Here is a 20109-nt window from a genome sequence, read left to right on the forward strand (position 1 = left end):
TTGAAAAAAAAAAAAAAAGTTTTATTTTTTTATTTTTTTTAGTTTACAGTATGTAGCCCATGGTGACATCGATCAATTCTGGATTAAAAGCTTCTAATATATTAACAATTCCCCAAAATGTGCATTGCAATTTTCTTCTATAAATCTCACGGTTCCGCGCGCCGCGCAAGGTGCCCTTTTTTTTTACTTGAGCACCTGCCCCTCAAAATGTCTGTGCACGCCACTGAAACTGAGCTTATAAGGACATCTACCATCAGCAGGTTCTGAGGAAGGCCAATGCTATTTTAGATCTTTCTCATCACCTGATCACCTGCAGAGGGAGTTTGAGTCATTGCCACCATTGGGCTGACTGGCTGCCTGCCTGCCAGAAGCAGGGATCCATTGTCCCAGTAGCCACTGGTCTGCTGAACTCCACAAAATAAGCTCTGAATCCCATGTTGAATTACTTTTGCATGGACTATGAGCTGTTGTGTCTGCAATCTGCATTTATTAATAGTGTTTTGCATTTTGCAGTAGAACTTGTGGGAGTTCTTTTTAACCGTATAGCCTACTTGTATTATATCACATTTATATTATGTTTTGTTTTCTACATTGATGCAAACTGCAAACGTGATTTCCTCCTACCGTGACAATAAAGCTGAAACTTGAGGCAGGTATGACTCCCTTCTTTCATCCACACTTTCTTACTTTTTCCTCTCCTCTCCTCTCCTCCACAGTGGGAAGTCATGACTACGAGTAAGGAGCAGGATTTTTTCCAGTATGTTGAAGATCGAGGGTTGAGAACCTATGACAGTCTGGTGATCCAGAATGCCTCAGACATATCCAGAGAGAGTGACCGTATCAGAACCCAGAACAACTGGAGCAAAAAGAAACGGCAACAGGAAGCCATTAAGAGGTAACTTAACTGTTAGCTTTAGCCTGACTCTTTTTGTCACTGCTAGTGTGAAAGCAGCGTGAGTTATAGTATTGTCCTGATTGGAGAAAAAAGAACCACGCAGGTCTCTAAATTATTGCATAGCTGCCCTGGTCCAAACAGATAAATGTAACTAAACCTGACCCCATTTGTGAGGTGTGAACAACTAGCTTTATAACAGGGTAGTTAAAGTCATCAAATTCATGCAGGCCGGAAAATTGTAAGGAGGGAAACAAAAACAATACTGTTTTGGCTAAGATTGATTTGGGAGCCCCACCCTTTCCATTAATAAATTATTTGAAATGGAAAATGATCAGACACTTAAACCTAATTGAACAAATTGCTAATGTAGGCTACACAACCAAATGTGTGGCCAGGCCTGCTTCCATTAATCAAACTCAGACAATAAGCTAAACTTTCTCTCTTTCTAACATTTCTATTACTATGCTGTTGTGTTTTCCCCACCAGGATGGGTGAAGATGTTGCCCGGGCAACAGAGGGGGGTTATTCTGGGCGACATTTCAGGTTGGGTTGCATGACGATGCCAGCCCCCCAGGACAGACTGCCCCCCTCTCCCTCCCATGGTTTCACAGTCCGTTCCCAGTCGCTCCACTCAGTAGGAGGGGGGAGCGACGACAGTGGCCCCAACTCCCGCAAGCTGCCACCCCCAAAACCCAAGAGAGACCCCAACACCAAACTGAGCAGTAGTGCTGAAGCTGTGGATGGGGTCCCAGAAGCCTTGAAGGGGCCCCAAGAACTAAAAGACTTACAGGACAAAATGGAGGGTGAGCGCACGCACGTGCGCACGCACGCACGCGCACACACACACACACACACACACACACACACACACACACACACACACACACACACACACACACACACACACACACACTCCTTACCTGTGTTTGGAAATGCCATGCTAATAATTTGCAAACAACCAGATGCTAGCGCAGGGATGGTCCCTGCCTCAATATGTACAGTCAAACAACAGTGAGTATAGTGAACATTACATTACGATCTAACATTTACAGCAGTAACCTAAGCAGGCAATGATATTGTACATCCCAGAGCGTGGTATGACCCCCCCCCACCCCCCCAAAAAAGAAAAGCTCTGTGGTTGCTCTACACAGAACACTGTATTGTTTTCCATGCTTATTGTTGTGGTCATTGATACCAGGATCCAGCATAGTCTGTTGAAGATTATAGACTGTAGGAAATTCTCCAGAACATTTCAACCATGCCCTACTGTAAGTGGTCATGATGAGACATTTGGAAAACTCAGGTGTGTTCAGTGGCATTGCGTTCATCATTGGACTGTGTAACGCAAGAGCATCTACAGGAGGCAGACGTTTTCAAAGGTACATCCACAGCCATCCAAAACAAGCTACGGATGTAATGCAAGGACATCCAGTATTATACAGGGTTTGCAAAATGCAGCATTTACGCAGGCTGATCAGACAACACGTGTTTCTAAGCACTGTCAGCTCTGTATTGTATTACGTTACATAGACACAGTATTTGTTGTTTGTTTTTGTCACATAGACAGTAGGCACAACTGCAGATTTTATTTCCGACGAGCAGTTGAACGTTGTTTGTTCACTTGAGAAAGAAACAGACAGGGACAGGCTAATATCACAGACATTTGATGGGGCTAGTGTGGTGCAGTAAGAAAGTGCAGGAGATGTACCCTCATGCACATTTCATACACTGTTATGCACATCCAATTTGGATGAATGCAATTTGGTGATGCAGCAGGCTGTCTCTTCAGTAACACCCATGGGTGATTCTTCCCCCCCCTCTCTGACCTCAGTGGCTTTTCTGTATTTTTCTCTCGACCCCTAAGAGAGCTGCAGCCTTGGATCAGTAGACCCCGTGCGTCACAGACACAGTGGAACTTTCAGAGTCGCTCTGTCAGCACAGTTTATGAGAACAGGGAACTTTCACTCATATACGAGAACCCTTACTTCAGCAAAGAAAGAAAAATCCAAGGCACTCTTTTGGCAAGATTGTAAAAAAGCCTTTAATTTGATGACTATTTCATTGTAGAAATATTAGAAACAATACATACTATAAAAGGGGATACAACCCATGCCTAGTGGCACGCTGACTTCAGATTGATTTTCCTTTTAATCAAAAAATCTTTCCAGGATGCGTTTTTATTTACATTGAAACTACATTCTGATAACATAACTGACCTCATGAAATATGTAATCGATACATTTGCAAGTCTGAATAATAGCTGTTCATTTAATTTATAAATGAGGTGGCAGGACTGTGTGGCAGATGACTGGAGCTTGACCCGGTATGTGCCCCGCCAGAACTTATGACCACCGCCTGTGGTCCACAGGAAACTGTGTGACAACCACCGTCACCACCACCATGCACCACCACCACTACTAATATTACTTCTCTTGGCTCCTGTTTGCTCAACATTATCAACTGCTCACTGGTCTCATGCCGTCTCCTCATCTATTTAAAAAAGACCATGCAACCGCTTTAGAAAAGCCTGGATTAGACCCCTCACTACCCAATCATTGCATAATATCTGTCTGTGTGTCTATAGGCTTCAAGGGGAGAATGCCACCTCCCAAACCGAAGAGGAACCCAGACACTCAGCTCAGTGCTTCGTTTGATGAGTCCTACATCTTCCGTAACCATGGAAGCCAGAACTCGTCGCTGCGACGGCGGCGGGACAAGTCGTGGTCTCAGGGCAGGAGTCCAGATGAGGTTGAGCCAGTTTATATAGAGATGGTCGGGAACGCCCTCGAAGAATCAAGAGGGCGACAGGACACCACTTCCGAGGACGAGCCGAGTGAGGAGAGCGTATATGAGGAGATGAAGTTCCCTGCGACTGCCTACGATGACTTCCTGCCCACTGACCCCGTACCACTTCCTCCTCCCCCCTTCCCTAATCTCCACACCCCCCGACCACCCCTGCTCACCTTCCCCCCTGCCCCCGCTCAGTGCTCCCCGAACTCTGACGAATCACCGTTGACCCCAATAGAGGCCTACAAACTCCCTACAATGGAAAATGCCAGAGAGAAAGACAGGGAGGCCCCCCCCACTAATACTATCACATCCTCTGGCCGTTCCTCTGCCCCGCCCCTCTCCTCCACTCAGACCATCACCTCCTCTGGTCGTTCCTCTGCTCCCCCCCTCCCCTCCAACCTCTACAAGTCCTCTTCTGGGTCCGCCCACAGCGGCCGTGCACGTAGCCAATCAGCATGTCCCTCCCCTGTGAGCATGGGTGGTGCGCTGACACCTCTCAGCCTCAAGCGACCGCCTCCATATGACGTGCTGATGGCTGGCTGCGCCCAAAAAGCCCACGTTGGCGTGACTAAGAACAGTAATTCGTCCTCCTCTTCTGGACGCTCCAGGACCCCAACTGCCCCACTAGATAGCTACAGCACTGCTCCCACTATCACGACTGCCACTTCTGGTACTAGTACTGTAGTACCACTGGATGAGATCGGCAGCCTGCTGAAGAAGAGAGGCTTCAGGGGTAAGCAGTGCTAAGCAGTAAGCACTATATCATTATGAACAATTCACACTAATACAATTCAGACATTTAGCAGATATTATGCTCCTATCCAGAACAACTGCAAGGATAAATGGACAGGGTACATGGTCACATACTGTAATTGGTTGTTACAAAGTAACTAGGTAAACATCAAACGTAGCATCTGTTTAACCCATTAAGACCTGAGGCCGATTCTAAAAATGTTTTCTAAAACCTAATAGTTTTTTTTTCAAACATGAAAAATATAAATATAAAAGATATAAAATATATAAAAGATATAAAAGATATAACAAATATAAAAAATATGAAAAAAACTAAAATAGAAACAAATATGTTGTTCCAGGGACCCCCAGAAGCAAAGATTTGAGTTCGCAAAGATTTGCACAAATTTTCACGATTTAAAAATAAAATGGTAAAAAAAATTCTTAAAATGGCGCACATAGCTGTGTTCCCAGTCTAAATGGATTAAACAACATGCTATCTACATAGTATGTGTGTAAGGGTTAAAGGGATACTTCACTTTAGGGCCGGGGACACATTTAAAAAAAATATAAAAAATAAATGAAAAAAGTTATGGAAAATTCATGGCCCCCTCACGCATTAGAGTGTCCTACTAATGTGTGAGGGGGCCATGAATTTTCCATAACTTTTTTCATTTATTTTTAATATGTTTTTTAAATGTGTCCCCGGCCCGAAAGTGAAGTATCCCTTTAAGCAAGAAACTGCGCAAGTCAAAATAAGGAGTGCACCTTCAATTAAACAGTCCTTCTCTCTTCAATCCTACTGAATCTGTCTCTCTTCAATCTAACTAAAGATGTGTCTCTGTCTCTAATCTAAATATAGGTCTCTCTCTCTAATCTATCTAAATCTGTATCTCTCCAACCTAACTACATTTGTCTCTCTCCAATCTAGCTACTTTAAAGCTGCCTCTTTCTCTCTCAAATCTAACTAAATGTGTCTCTATCTACAGTCTAACTAAAACTGCTTCTCTAGTCGAATCTAATTAAATGAGTCTCTATTTCCAATCTAACTAAAGATGTATGTGTCTCTCTCTCTAATGTGTCTTTCCAATCTTCCTTCACTTCAAGGTTATTGTCACATCCCGATTTTGCAGTTACAAAAGAGTGGGTGAAAAAATAAATTGTCCAAGCTTCCCGCAACTTGCAGTTATATAATAATTCTTCTATAAATTCACAAAATCTCTGTGTGTGTACTTGTCCTTCACACATCTTGAGAATCACCTGACCGATCGACTTCAAACTCGGCATACGTATCACCCAGAGGGGGACCAGATGGAGTGCGGTGCCGGGCGTGAAGTCGCACGGATTGACAATTGTCCAGAACTAGCCTGGAAACCAGACGAAACTACCTGTGCAAAAAAAAAAAAGTACGCCCATGGGCATATTATGGAGATCTGCCGATCCGACCGATATGCCCATATATGGGTATATACATAAAAGGGACAAGGACAGGCAGATACAGAGATGTCCATATATGGGCATAAAAGAGACACAGCAGACAAATAGACAGATACAGAGATCTCAATATATGGGTATAAAAGGGAGACAGACAGAGAGACAGACAGGTACAACGGGTTCTGACAATGGGTTCTGACAACAGGTAAAACGTGTATTGTTATAACCGGATGGGGCATGCATTCCCAACTTGCATTGTTCCACTGTAGGTCGGTGCCCAAAGAGCACCAGTCAAAAATAAAATTAAAATTAAAAATAAAAATAAAAACTAAATATTTCTCGCTCTCTATGTCTCTCTCTCTATATATCTCTCTCTCTATGTCTCTCTAACTAAATGTCACTTCAATCTAATTAAAGCTTTATCTTTATCTAATTTAAACTAAATGTGTCTCTCCAATCCAATAAAAGCTGTGTCTCTCTCTCTCTAATATAACTAAATGTGTGTGTCTCTCTCTCCAGCAGAAACTGGCATGATCAGTGGGTGTGAGGAGTGGGAGGGGCAGTCACCAAGCCCCGCCACCAACATCTCTTATAGTTCTGGCCCCTGTAGGAATGGCAGATCATCTGTCAGCCCCACCCGAATGGGAGGAGGTATGTCTGTCTGTCTGATTGTCTATCTATCTGACTGTCTATCTATCTGATTGTCTGTCTGCTTTACTGGTTCGTCTGATTGTTTCTTTCTCTCAATCTCTCTTTCCAGAAAGCAAGACAGGTTATAAACTTGGCCGATCTGCCTCCACATCTGGGGTTCCTTCCCCCCATCGGCAGCACCTCCACCACACACACCCTGCTCTCACCCAGGTACTGACAGACAGACAGACTGCTGCTGACGACAGACAGACAGGCTCAGACAGACACACAGACAGAGAGGCCGTTGCTGACAGACAAATTGATGCTGAAAGGCAGACAGACTGGTGCTGACGGACAAACAGTTATACTGGGAGACAGACAGACAGACAGACAGACAGACAGACAGACAGACAGACAGACAGACAGACAGACAGACAGACAGACAGACAGACAGACAGACAGACAGACAGACAGACAGACAGACAGACAGACAGACAGACAGACAGACAGAGACTGGTGTTGACAGACAGACAGGCATTGAAAGACAGGCAGGTATTGATTGACTAATAGGTACCAGCGTGAGAATGTGTCTGTTGTCCTGCAGTTCTTTGGTGTCTGTCCTCATCTCTGTCAGTGTCTGTTTTCATTTGACATTTTGGATCAAACTGAATTATCCATCTAAACATAATCACAACAGTTGAAATGTTGAGGAGGTTTAGATCAGTTCAGAATGCTGGTCTTTTGCTGTTTGTTGTGTCATTGTCTATGTTTCCATGTGCATCATCTGCATTAATATTTGTGATTCTTAATGATCCTGTTGGTGTGCTGGTACAGCATAACCCACAACCCAACACAGAGAAACACTCATCCCAGCTACGAGGTACATGGACAAGTTTGGTTTGATCCAGAGGCCTTCTGTATGTAACTTTGTGGGATTAGTGTTTTTGGGTATTAACCTTTTTCACTACCACAACAGCAGTTTGCTTAATTGGGCTATATTGCCATGGTAACCGATGCTGCAATCCTTATCTTCTCCCGCGTTGGTCAAATTCAGAATAAATGGCAACTAATGCTTTGAGTGACAATTGTCGACTGACGCGTCGCAATTACGTGTCTCACGACGTTCAGAGATTGGAGCATGCATACTGTCTGAAATTTCGCCTACAGTGTCGCCACAAAATTTAAACAAGGAAGTTGTCGTGTATGAATGGTCGCAGACGCTTCAACTCTAATTGGTTGGGAAGACGAAGTACGAAGTAAGCTCTTTTACCACGGAGATGCGCGAGACCACATTCACCAACTTGTTTACATATTGTGGCTACGTTGCTGGCAAGTCGCAGACAGTATGAATGCTCAAAACTCGTTTGACACTTGACACTCAAAGCATAAATTGGCCTGTACGGGACGCTCTCTGGGAAGGTTGGAGGTCCTCTGCATATACATTTTTGTTGTTTTAATGTCACTTTCGTTGTGCGATGCACTGCTGAACACTTTGACCTATACAGATCAAAAATATAAAATGTCCACACATTGACTAATCCGTTTTTGGAACGAAGGTGCAATCCCTTGACAATCTATCCATAAAATGAGTACAAATTAGTTTTAGACATCAGCTAAATTCTTCAGCCTTCCCTGGTAAATTTAGGCACGAACATGTGGTGTGGCTTGTATTAAGAAACACAATGATTCAAATTATGATAACGTGCCAAATAGGATAACATTTGAACGTGAAAAGCTGGGCTAGTCAGAATCACAATCAGACGTGTTAGTTATGTAGCCTATGTATGTATGTATGTATTTATTGCTAAATATGTTTGCACATACTGTAATGAGGGATTTGACATGGTGAAGTTGGTGCATTGTAGTGAACAGCAACAAACATTAGAAATATTTACATGTGGCTGTATTAAAAGAATAGCACTACCGTTCTTTAATGGCAGCTCTATGAATGTAACATTTAATGGCAAAGTGTCATAAATAATATATTGAGCTTGCATGTATTTAAAAAAAAGTTTCTCATGAAATGTAGGCTATGTACATTCTGTATATAAATCTGTTATATTACAAAACTAATGTTGAAGCTCTGCCACCTTGCAGACAGAGTGGCCGGGAGAGGGAGAAAAGATAGAGAGAGGCAGCGAGAAGGAGGAGACAAAAGAGAGGATAGGCGCAGGTGTAGTGCCATAGTGGATAGTGTTACGTCCTTTGTGTCATCATGCCAAAGCATCTGGTTAGGGCCAGATTGTTACAATGTAGCTTTATTCACCTTCAATTTGGATGGTTAGCTATCGCATCAGCATTCATTTAAAAAATAAATTGTATAATCCGTCGCACTGTGCAATGGCGACATTGGTTTCGTAATGTAGGCTACCTCCGCTATTCAATGTGATGTTCTGAATATATAAACAAAGCCAATATCCAATAGTCTGATCACAGGATGGCCTTATTAGTGTACTCATTAGGATAGATGAAGTCCCAGACATGCACTATTTTTTAACATTTTATAGAATGTTAACTTATTTTGTGTGGGAAAATTTGCCAAAATGTGTTAACTTTTCTTTTTCTTTATCGCCTTTTCTGACATGCCCAAATGGGAATGCCAGGTTGAAATTGCTTACAATAAATGAGAGGCAAGTGGGCAGGTTGGGAGACGCGGACATTCTAACAAGTGTAGCGATAAGTTGGTGGGACCTTGCTCGTTTCACACACATTCCCGTCTATGGCCTAGAGTTGTATTGTGTTGAAAGTTTTTCTACGTGTGAGTATTCTGGCATAGTGTCATTCTCCGTGTGAAAAGACCTTGAGGCTTTGTGAAGCTAGCAAATATACAATGTTGAACTTCCTTTGTGACATCGGCCCCTGGAATACTAAAGTATGGAAACCGTTATTGGACAGTTCTGTCTCCATGACAGCAGTAGATGTAACATCAATGCATACCAACTCTCACCACACTTTGTCAAAGAATGTACAAAATGTATAATTTAACAATTGTCAAAAGGATGAAGGCAAACATCAGTTACCATGGGAACCATCTTTCTGTTGTTGTAACTACCTTATATAAAAGATATACTGTACACAAAATATGTTTCTTGGTGTCACAGAAACGTTGGTATTAGAAAGCAGGCTATTAAAGTAGGACATTCATCTTTGTGGATACTGTGTGTATGTAAACGAATGAAAGACCTCTTATACATGCATCAAACTAACCCTAACCCTAAATATTTACACCCCATCCTAACACATCGAATTAACTCTAACCCTTAATACATCCAAATAACTTAAGTTCTGAAGTTAAACTAACCCTAACTCATCAAACTAATGTTAACCATAGACCTTATTAACATTTAATAGACAACATTTTGTAGGAAACCATTGAGCTTCCACTAACTTTGTGATGTTTTAATTAAATTTATATATCTAATAAGTCAGTAAGTTTTACTCATTCAACAGTACAATGCAGGTCTAATACTACACTATATGAATTCACACAACCAGCAGCAACAGTGTTGTATTAACCACTTTACGCCTCTAGTCTTAGAGAACCGGACTTGAGTTACAACTGTACTTTGATAGTTTGTTTCCATCTACGCCAAACTTCTTCGCCAAAAAGCTCACGTGAGCTTGTAGATCTGCTATTTATGGCGAATGTTCCCCCCAGAATAGGCATGCTGGGGTACAGTTAGATTGAACTGTACCAGTGACAAATTGATTATAATTTAACAAGGTTTCAACAGGAAAAGCCTTTTTACACAAGATAGCAAAACCCTATGTCTAAAACAGTACAACATAAAATCAATACAAAACAGACTTTTGTCCGTGTACCAGTCTTCAACCTTGAGAACTAGAACTTATTGAACAGATGCAGATATTGTATGAGGAGCTCCATTTATACTGCTTCACAAATCCGCAATCCTCTGAGTTAAGGGTTTAAAATGCCTGGATAGGAGTCACAGCAGTATGCTTTTTATCGTTACATAACATAATGTACACTAACTCTCTACTAACATACTTCATGCTAACACTCTAACCTTATATCTCAGACAGCTAGAGTGGTGGCTAAAAGTAATTTAACAGTGTTGATGGAACACAACTAATGGATAAAAATATGAAATAAATATAATAGATACATGATAAATTGTATATTTAAAGATGGTAAATAAATTCCTTTAATGTGGATGTCTTTGTTCTGTAAATCTCAAAAACTCCTTTCTCATGTAAAATGTAAAATAAAAACAATGGGTTCTGTTTGATGTGTATATGATGTGTGTAAATCATTATGTGTGATGGAGGTATGTATATATAATATATTTGTATATATATATATAATATATATTGATATATTGTTTGATATTTATCATTTCATGTGTATGTTTGTATCTACTTAGTACTTCATCACTTATATGGATTGTTTATTGCGAGGCACGGAGTGTCTTAGTCTTCCTGCTTCAATTCTAAGCTTTAAGCCCTATTGTGTTCCTGTACAGTTTACACGCAAACCAATGTACACTTTATGGGTTGTAGTCTCAAAAAGACACAATTCAGTTAGACAGTGTCTGTCTTGAATTCACCCTCCCCCCACAGCAGTGGTTTAGACCTCTCAATTCTCTGCTAACAATTGTGTCAATTCAGGATATGGAGCAGGTGTGCTTCCTCTGTTCGCCTCCTTGGCCAATGGCCATGGTGCTCAGCTGCAGTTATATTTACTTAACAATGAAAACCACCAAGATGGAAATAGTGGCACTCCAAAATAACCAATACAAGACGGTTGGCTCAGAATTTTTGGCTGTAGCCTTCATCAAAGCAATTAAATGTGACCATAGGTAGTGCATGTTTCTCTTATGTTACACACACTATCATCTTCACCTCTGTGTGGGGGGAGATCCTTTCTTTGATACAGTAGGAGTGGAATTTACATCAATACAATACAGTATTACAGATCGACGATAAACAATTGGTACAATATCCTGCAGTTACTAAAAGTACAAAGGTACAAGATTTTTTTAAAGAAAGAAAAGAAAACAAATATAAACAAATTAAAGAGATACTGTGTACTATAGCAGCATAGGACAACATTATTAAGAATTCCAAAACAACAAGGACCAATAGACCATATTCACACGGCGGCCGGCGGCCATTTTGCTATTACGTTAATGAAATGCCACCCCATTTTTTCAATGCAAAATGCCAACATGGCCGCCAACATGTGAATATGGTCTATTATTATACATATTCAGTAGAGGTATTTTGAAAAGGTCTGAGTGTCTGTGGAAAACAACTTAAAATAAAGCATGAAAAGTAGATGTACACAAAAAGGAAGGGTCTGTACAAGAAGTCATAATTTAGTCTCCATGGTTGCATTGTATTGAACCCGTATCCAGTACAATTCAAGAAGGTGAGTTTATATGATACAAGCAGTGGTGAGTAACTAAGAAGCAGTGGTGAGTAACTAAGAAGTACTGTGATTGAATCCAATTTTGAGGTTATTTTTTGATACATTATTTTACTTTACTTGAGTATTTCTAATGTTCAGTACTTTTACTTCTACTCCATTACATCTCAGAGGCATATATTGTATCTTTATTTTTTTACTACATTATTTAAAAAAAATAGTTACTAGTTACTTTGCAGATTTTAATTATTACAAAACTTATATTAACGACTTAGGCCCTATTTGGTTGTAACTTAGATATCCACTGAAAGAAATATGATTTTCCCTGTGCTGTGTCACCGACTTACCAGTACAGCTGATGGAGGATGCCAGAGTGGGAGGTGCTTCTTGTACAGTACATAGTATCCTGAGAACAGCACTCGTGTGGAAAGTACGTGCCCACCACCACGGAGTCTAGGGGTTTGAATCTACCGTGGTGCATATATGTTTTGGCCGAGCATCTATATGAATACAATTGGCCGTGTTAGGGGAAGGGAAGCCGGGCGGGAGGAGGACCTTTGTCGCTGTAAGTACTCCTATCGGCCTGGGCGGTGTCTGTCAGTGGGGAATGTTGAACGGGAGGAGTAGGCCTGAGGCGCAACGTCCTCCCTGTGGCGGCTCCTTACTGGCAGGTGAACCAGTAGGTTAAAACAGCAGTAGGCCTACCAATACAGAAATGTGTGGGGAGGAATTAATTGACATAATGACTAAATTGGGGAGACAAAATAGGTATAAAAAAATTGGGTACTCTAAATAAATAAAAAAAAGTCAAATTAATCCAAAAGCTCAGTAGTCATTCCAACCATAAAGGAACAAAATCATTTCCAAAAGTCACAGTAATCCAAAAGTTCAGAAGATAATAATTGTGAACAAAAGGGACAATCATTCAAACCAACGTAAAACAGATGGTTCCAAAAACAGATGGCAAGGTGCATTGGCCAGGAAAAGATAGCACAAAATAAATCCAACACAAGTAATCCAACAAGCAGAGTCACGGAAAACTTGTGTACCAAAACACAAACGATAGGAAACGAGGCCTAGATCTTGGCTAGAGTGAAACAAGTGAACATCAAAGACTAAGCAGAGGAGGACATGACTGGAAATTGGGTTGAAATACACACAGACACATCCAATCAAGACAATGACACTGAAAATGAGACACACAGCAGGCGAGGTAGTTAACAAGATGGCAGGATAAGCACAACACACAGAACTCCTGCTGTACCCTGGAAGGTATCTGACTGAGCAGGGCTAAAGCTATTGCATGGTTTCCTCTGCCGTGTGTGTGTGTGTGTGTGTGTGTGTGTGTGTGTGTGTGTGTGTGTCTGTGTGTGTGTGTGTGTGTGTGTGTGTGTGTGTGTGTGTGTGTGTGTGTGTGAATGGTTGAATTTAATACACACTGTCGATAAAGGTGCTACAATGCACAATTTACAATTGACAATACCATTATCTCACACCGTTTGCACATATTGTTGTATGAGTGAGTGACAAATACAATCTCTTGAATCACAAAGCATGCCAATACAAGATTGATAATGATGACCAGAAATGGCCACCAGAGAGCAACAAACTCCAAGAAAACACGACACACTGGGTTTCTCTGTGGTTAGCTCTAAAACAATCATCCATAATGAAGTGATAGCTACATAGGGTAACTATTGACTGTAGACAAACTTTTCAAGTGTTTTGCTGGGGAAAGGAATGTTGGAGATTGGTCTATATATGTTATTGGTCCTGTAAATTAGACTGTAGTTGCCATAGGCGGCTGAACTTAATATCACCAAAACAAGTAGTGGGCTGCAGCTGGAGATGATGTAGGCCTACTGCTTGCCAGTATGGAGTAGGGCTACTCAAGCCACACAGCAAAATACAGCTGTGTCCAAGGACCTTAGCGAAGAAATTCTGCCAATCTACATGCCAATCAAAAATAAGGAAGGTTACACAATGAGTTATTCACAAAATGTGAACAGTACAGAATGTAAGCTGATTGCTTTTGCAATAAATCAGAGAATGGTAAATATATTAAAATAAACTAAAATAGAATTTGTCGTCATTGAAAGGAGAATAATTATATATTTTTGGTAGTTGCTATTACAATGAAGGGCCGCAAAAATATGAAGCATGGGCCGCATGCGACCCCTTGGCCTCATGTTGAGCAGCACTGGAGGAGTGTCTATGAGACTCCTATTGTTGGACTTTGATGTCGTTGATAAACAACAGACGAGAGCGTGTGATTGACTTGGGCAACTTTGGTAGCATAATGTCTGACCTCTGGTCACTGCTACACAGCGGACCATGGATGATCCAGCCACAGACACCTGGGCACCCACCAATGAGTGGTAGAGGCCGTCCAGTGCATGTGGACCGACCCTGGCCGTTATCAGTGAGACGAGTCTCCAGTGGCTGCTCGACAGCAGTTGGCATAGGTCTTTATGCCTTTGACCATGCATCCAGGGCGTGTGGGGCTTTGTTCCAAGGCTGGGCCAAAGGTTGTCCTTCAGAGCTGGCAGGGAGCGGGATGGGGCCGACTTGCCCATAGCTACAAATTTAAGGACCCAGGCCTTGTAGGGTGGTATCAGTGTCCGGGGACCGAGCACAAAGTGTGTTTCGCCTGGGTGTGGGTGACAGCAGAGAGGCCCAGGAGGAAACGCTTGTCCTTCTTCTCAAATCCTCCATCCAGTAAGTAAGCACTGCAGGCTGGATGAAATGCACTTAAAAATCCTTGAATGACTTGAAAGGGATTGAAAAGAAGAGCATATTATAGCCGTTTCACACTCGGGTCCCGGGTGCGCACTCCAGACCACATGGCAGATGTTGTGGTAGTGTGAACGTAGCGAACCATTCCCCGTAACGCATCACCGTACCGTACTCGAAACCACCTGGGGAGGTAGTCTCGGGTCCGATTGCTGCGGAGTCGGGAACGGAACGCGGCAGTGTGAATCCATCCGTACCAAGAGAAGGAAGTGGACAGACTGGACTGCTAATCATATATCATTTTTATATTTGTTATAATGACGCATTATTTTAGCTGGGTTATACCTTCTCATTGTTCTACTTGAATGTTGACAAGAAATAATAATCCCGCTAGTGTTTGAGTAGCACGAGCCGTGAAAAATAATAAACAAAAAACACATGTGTGGCGAACGTATTTATAAGGATAAATACACCAAGGGTTAGTCCGTGACGTCATACCAAGGATGCGTCCGTGACGCCAATATCATATTAACAGACGACGTTACATTTCGAGGTTTCAAAGACCAGTGCACACACTGCTTTGGTTGTGTATTGTTGATCTGTTGTTATTATAACTCAAGACATCGTCAGGAACACAGTCAAACTTTATTATTCACTCTAGAGTGACTTTTCTTCTGAGAATGACATTCTCTCTTCCAAAGCCCCATAGTCAACAGCGCCCCCATGAGGCACATATTTACCATTACTGCTAAATTAAATGGTCGAGTACGAAAGGATTTTGGCCAGTGTGAATGCTGACCAGCTGGGAGAAGCCAAGCGTACTCGGGAACGCTTCGATTCAAACGGATCCAGTCTGAAACCGCCCTTAGTGTCTCAAATTCAGCAATTTTCTCAAGGTTCCGGTAGTTTGGTAGATAGCTGTCCCGACAACAAACTTCTAACTTCTAACTTAAGACAGACAGACAGACAGACAGACAGACAGACAGACAGACAGACAGATAGACAGACAGACAGACAGACAGACAGACAGACAGACAGACAGACAGACAGACAGACAGACAGACAGACAGACAGACAGACAGACAGACAGACAGACAGACAGACAGACAGACAGACAGACAGACAGACAGACAGACAGACAGACAGACAGGATAGGTGCATGTAGTTAGGGAAAGTTAGCCAAATGTTTGACCAATCTGCAAAATAATTGCTTACCAATAGCTTTCTACACAAAAATGTGTTCATAAAGGTGTCTACTAACACCTCTCAATTTGTTCCAACCCAACTCCCATGGGAAACTTCATGTGAGCCAATCAAAGTTGGTGTACCTGGAGGGCCTGAGCAAAAACATTTAAAGTTTATAATTGGCCAATATGAACTTGTGGGATGTCTAATTATGGGTTTTTGGGGGTCCTGAATCCATTCCAACCATTCGTTTTTAGTAAAAAATTACTCTTGGCCATAAAATCGACCACGGCTACTTTACAGGGGGCCTATCCATCAAATTGTGGTGGCCGTAATCTTTGTTGAGTGGTATATTTTAATTATTGGGGTTCTTAGAAAGTCAAATATAGATATCTCCATTTTCTACTGTTGTGTTTAGTTTGCAAAATTTGCATAATAAGCTAATTATTGGATGCTATAATTTAGCTTCTAAAACATTTTGAAAGGTAATCCAAGAGTCTATAAGTCCATGTTTGTGATGTCCAGAAATTACCATGTGCAGTCATGCAACCTTCCATCGTTAACGTTAGTATTTTTGCTAATAATTGATATAGGTGATCTGAGAGTCTGTCTGTTTGGATGTTCATAAATTAATCATTTCCAATAACTAAGTTATGCAACTTTTCCTCCAAATACCTCCCTGCTTGGCACTCAGCATCAAGGGTTGTATTGGAGGTCCCTGTGACACACTTGCGTTATGTCCAGGCGGTGTACTTGTACATCATGGCTGCATGGGGGATGTACTTGTACACCAAACTGACTCAAGCTACTGCCCTATGGGCCACATGGTTCGGCACGGCATACTACTACTTGTGCGAGCTATGAATATTTTGTACATCCATATAGTTTGAGTGGATATCCTGCCTTGAAGTGACTATGAAAACTTTGTCTTTCCCTTGAAAAAGTAGGAGGGCTTTCTTGGCGAGATAGACATCTTTGATGCTGTTTGACAGGAACTGTTTTTCTGATACTTTCCCCTAATGGTGAGTGGTCTTCCACACGATAAGTAGTTGGAGGCTTGCCACCCTGGAATCTCTTCCGTGTGGCCTTCTTCAGTAAAGATGGGAGATTGCAGTGGTCATACACTACATTGATCTCCCTATACTCTTTGGACTTGCTGTCCAGTGTGGCTGTGGAGTGGTCAGCCTACTGGGCACATGAGATCCATGATGGCTCTCCAATTCCCTGTACCACTGCCATTCCATCCATTAGAGTTATCTTCTTAGTTTACAGGGGATAACCAATGATCTTGTCTGTGCATAGCAGGTCACCACTCACTGTGAAGAGGGTGCTGAACTTGTGCTGGCCAATGGCTTCTTTCAGATTTATCTCTGACCATCCCTCTATTCACACCTGGTCGCGAACAGGCTTTTTGCATCTAGTTTAAGCGCAAGGAGGCGGGGCCGCGGGTGGCCGGTGGGGAGAGAGCCTGGCGACGCGAGCTATGTTAGTGCACTGAGTGGCAGTTGGGGCAAACGCAGTCCCCACAACATCATTTACGATTTTTCAAACAACCGCAGACTACTTTTTTCGCCGATAAAGTATAGTTTTGGACCATGACGGAGGCGCGCCGACTCAGCAGACCTTGAGGCCGAGGAGTCACGCCCGAGCGCCTCCAGGCGCGAGTGCCCGCGACGACCGGCCGTTTGCGTTTGCCCCAACTGCCACTCAGTGCACTAACATAGCTCGCGTCGCCAGGCTCTCTCCCCACCCACCACCCGCGGCCCCGCCCCCTTGCGCTTAAACTACATGCAAAAAGCCTGTTCGCCACCTGGTCAGCCAGTTTGTGCTGGCAATATACAGTAGCTATTTCCTGGTTTCAGCTTATTTATTACATCATTTATGCCAATTATGCTAATGACAAAGGCTTGGTTATGGCAATTATGTCTGGACATGTAAACATAGACTTAGAGTCTATGAGAGTCTGAGTTCATCTCTCTAAGTTGGAAAAGGTGAAAAATGGAGACTCATAGATTACGCAAACTAAACACATCAGTAGAAAATGGAGGTATCTTTATTTGACTTACTAAGAACCCCAAGAATCAAAATACCACTCAACAAAGTGACAATAAGTGACAATTATGGCCACTACAATTTGATGGATAGGCCCCCTGAAAAGTAGGCGTGGACGTTTTTTTGGCCAGGAGTAATTTTTTTCTAACAAACGAATGATTGGAATGGATTCAGGACCCCCAAAAACCCAGAATTAGAGATCCCACAGGTTCATATTGGCCAATTAAATTATTTTGATAATGATGATAATGGCCGCGTTTCCCAACGAGATTCGTAGAGATGCTGCGTTGAGCATCTGCGCAGGTTCTACGACGGGTCTTACGTGTGTCCACACAATCTGCGCAGTACCATAGCAGCCACGTAGATTTCAGCTCATGCGCTGCCTACGCAGCCTGCGTAAGAGCCTGGGACCCGGCGAAACCAACGCTCTACCCTCATTAGTAGCAGCTGGTTCTGCCCAACGTGCAATCGCTTCCCACGTCCATGGCGTTACGTTTCTGCTAAAACTACATTTGGGAGACAGAATGGCGTATCCTACTCTCCTCCTACTTCTGCGAGAGGCGTAGCCCTGAATGATCTCTGATCTGATCATCTGATAAAAATATTAAGCAAGCCAAGTTAACTAAAGGACGTAAGACCCCAGTTCCCCTCACAAAGTCACAGCTGACGTCTGCAAGATATAAATGTATATGAAAAAAAATTTAACTACCAAAAGTAACGGCTTTCTATATGGTTCGTCCACTAGCCTAGCGGTCTAGGCGTATATCACACAATTTGGGAATCCAGCATGATAGCTGTCGCGGGTTCGACTCCTAGTACCGACGACCTTTACTGTGTCTCTCTCCCCTTTTACTGTCCGTCTATTGTCCTGTCCAAATAGAGGCAAAAAAGCCCCTAAATATATATATTTTAAAAAGGACGCAGAATGTCCCATTTCCCAAGTTTAATATGTATAAATATATTTTTAAAATAGCAGATTGCAAGCTTTTAGATCTGCTATTTTCAAAATATTTGTATACATAGTAGACTCGAGAAATGGGACATTCTGCACAATGAGTACTTTTACTTTTGGTAGTTTAAGTATATTTATGTACTTGCATAAGGGATACACTTTCATATTTACCTTGCAGACATCACCTCACCACCTCAATCTAATTCATGAATCTAAACGTTGTATTTGGAGTGGACTGCTTCAGGACATCTGACAGTTGGCTCTGTCACCTCTTATGAGATGATCGGAATTTACTAGAATTTATAAACACCGGATCCATGCATATTTAGGGAAGCAGTGAGCTGGGATTGAACCCGAAACTCCCACTCGCCAGCACGACACGTTACCAGTCATGCTAATAAGCCTGAGCTCGATAGCTAGGTCTTTTGCACGCCCTTTCTCGTTTTGTGTTGTTGAAAGTCTATTCTCGGAGGTGGGAAGCCTCTCAGCACCCCACCTACTCTGTAAAATACACTTTTTGGGCAGAAAATAAAATATGTCAGCGAGACGGAAATTATTTTTATTTACTCCACAGTGCCCTCTACAGATTTTGGTTAATGGTAAGTTCAATCCTACAGATCTGTAGAGGGCACTGTGGAGTAAATAAAAATAATTTCCGTCTCGCTGACATATTTTATTTGCTGCCCAAAAAGTGTATTTTACAGAGTAGTTGGGGTGCTGAGAGGCTTCCCACCTCCGAGAATAGACTTTCAACAACACAAAACAGCCTTTGCTTTGGTGAGTAGCGAAATGGTTTTGTTTATTTTTACTACTCTTGAGCACTCGCAGGGCACCGGAATTCCTTGTACAATCGCAGAGCGAGGGGTCTTCCAGGGCGTTAGAGGGAACACACTAACGCTCTGAACCAGGGCTGCGCTGCTTAGTCCTTTATGCATGAACCCGAAGTTTACAAATTGTACTCTCACGGATGATCCGATCGTCTGATAAAAATATTAAGCATATGGCAAGTTAACTAAAGGTATATAAATGATGCTGAGCTAAACATGTTTCCTAAATTTCGAAGTTTTATAGTTAAACGTTATGATGAAAGTCCCCAGTTCCTCTCACAAAGTGACAGCTGTTGCGCTCAACATTTTTATGAATGGTTAAAAAATCTTTTGAAACTAGCAGATCTACAAGCTCACAACGCTTCACAAGCTTGTAGATCTGCTATTTTCAAAAGATTTTAATACATATTAAATTTGGGAAATGGGACATTCTGCATACCTTTACTTTTGGTATTTTAAGTATATTTAATTTACTTGCATAATGGGGACA

General features: G+C 42.1%; 1 protein-coding gene across 1 annotated transcript in view; it reads left to right on the forward strand.

Moving 5' to 3' along the window:
- Nucleotides 1-725: 725 nt before the first annotated feature.
- The window catches only part of nyap2a (neuronal tyrosine-phosphorylated phosphoinositide-3-kinase adaptor 2a), a gene marked incomplete at both ends in the record, with an annotated part of 20574 nt that continues 1190 nt past the window's right edge, over nucleotides 726-20109 (forward strand). The window contains 8 exons of the mRNA XM_080429200.1: nucleotides 726-895; nucleotides 1382-1698; nucleotides 3480-4418; nucleotides 6374-6502; nucleotides 6612-6712; nucleotides 7316-7361; nucleotides 11111-11161; nucleotides 12221-12243. Of these exons, the coding sequence (XP_080285326.1) occupies nucleotides 726-895; nucleotides 1382-1698; nucleotides 3480-4418; nucleotides 6374-6502; nucleotides 6612-6712; nucleotides 7316-7361; nucleotides 11111-11161; nucleotides 12221-12243 (1776 nt within the window). The remainder of the gene's footprint in view (nucleotides 896-1381; nucleotides 1699-3479; nucleotides 4419-6373; nucleotides 6503-6611; nucleotides 6713-7315; nucleotides 7362-11110; nucleotides 11162-12220; nucleotides 12244-20109) is intronic.

The sequence above is a fragment of the Gymnoscopelus braueri genome, assembly GCF_963280865.1.
Source record: "Gymnoscopelus braueri genome assembly, chromosome: 5".
NCBI lineage: Eukaryota > Metazoa > Chordata > Actinopteri > Myctophiformes > Myctophidae > Gymnoscopelus > Gymnoscopelus braueri.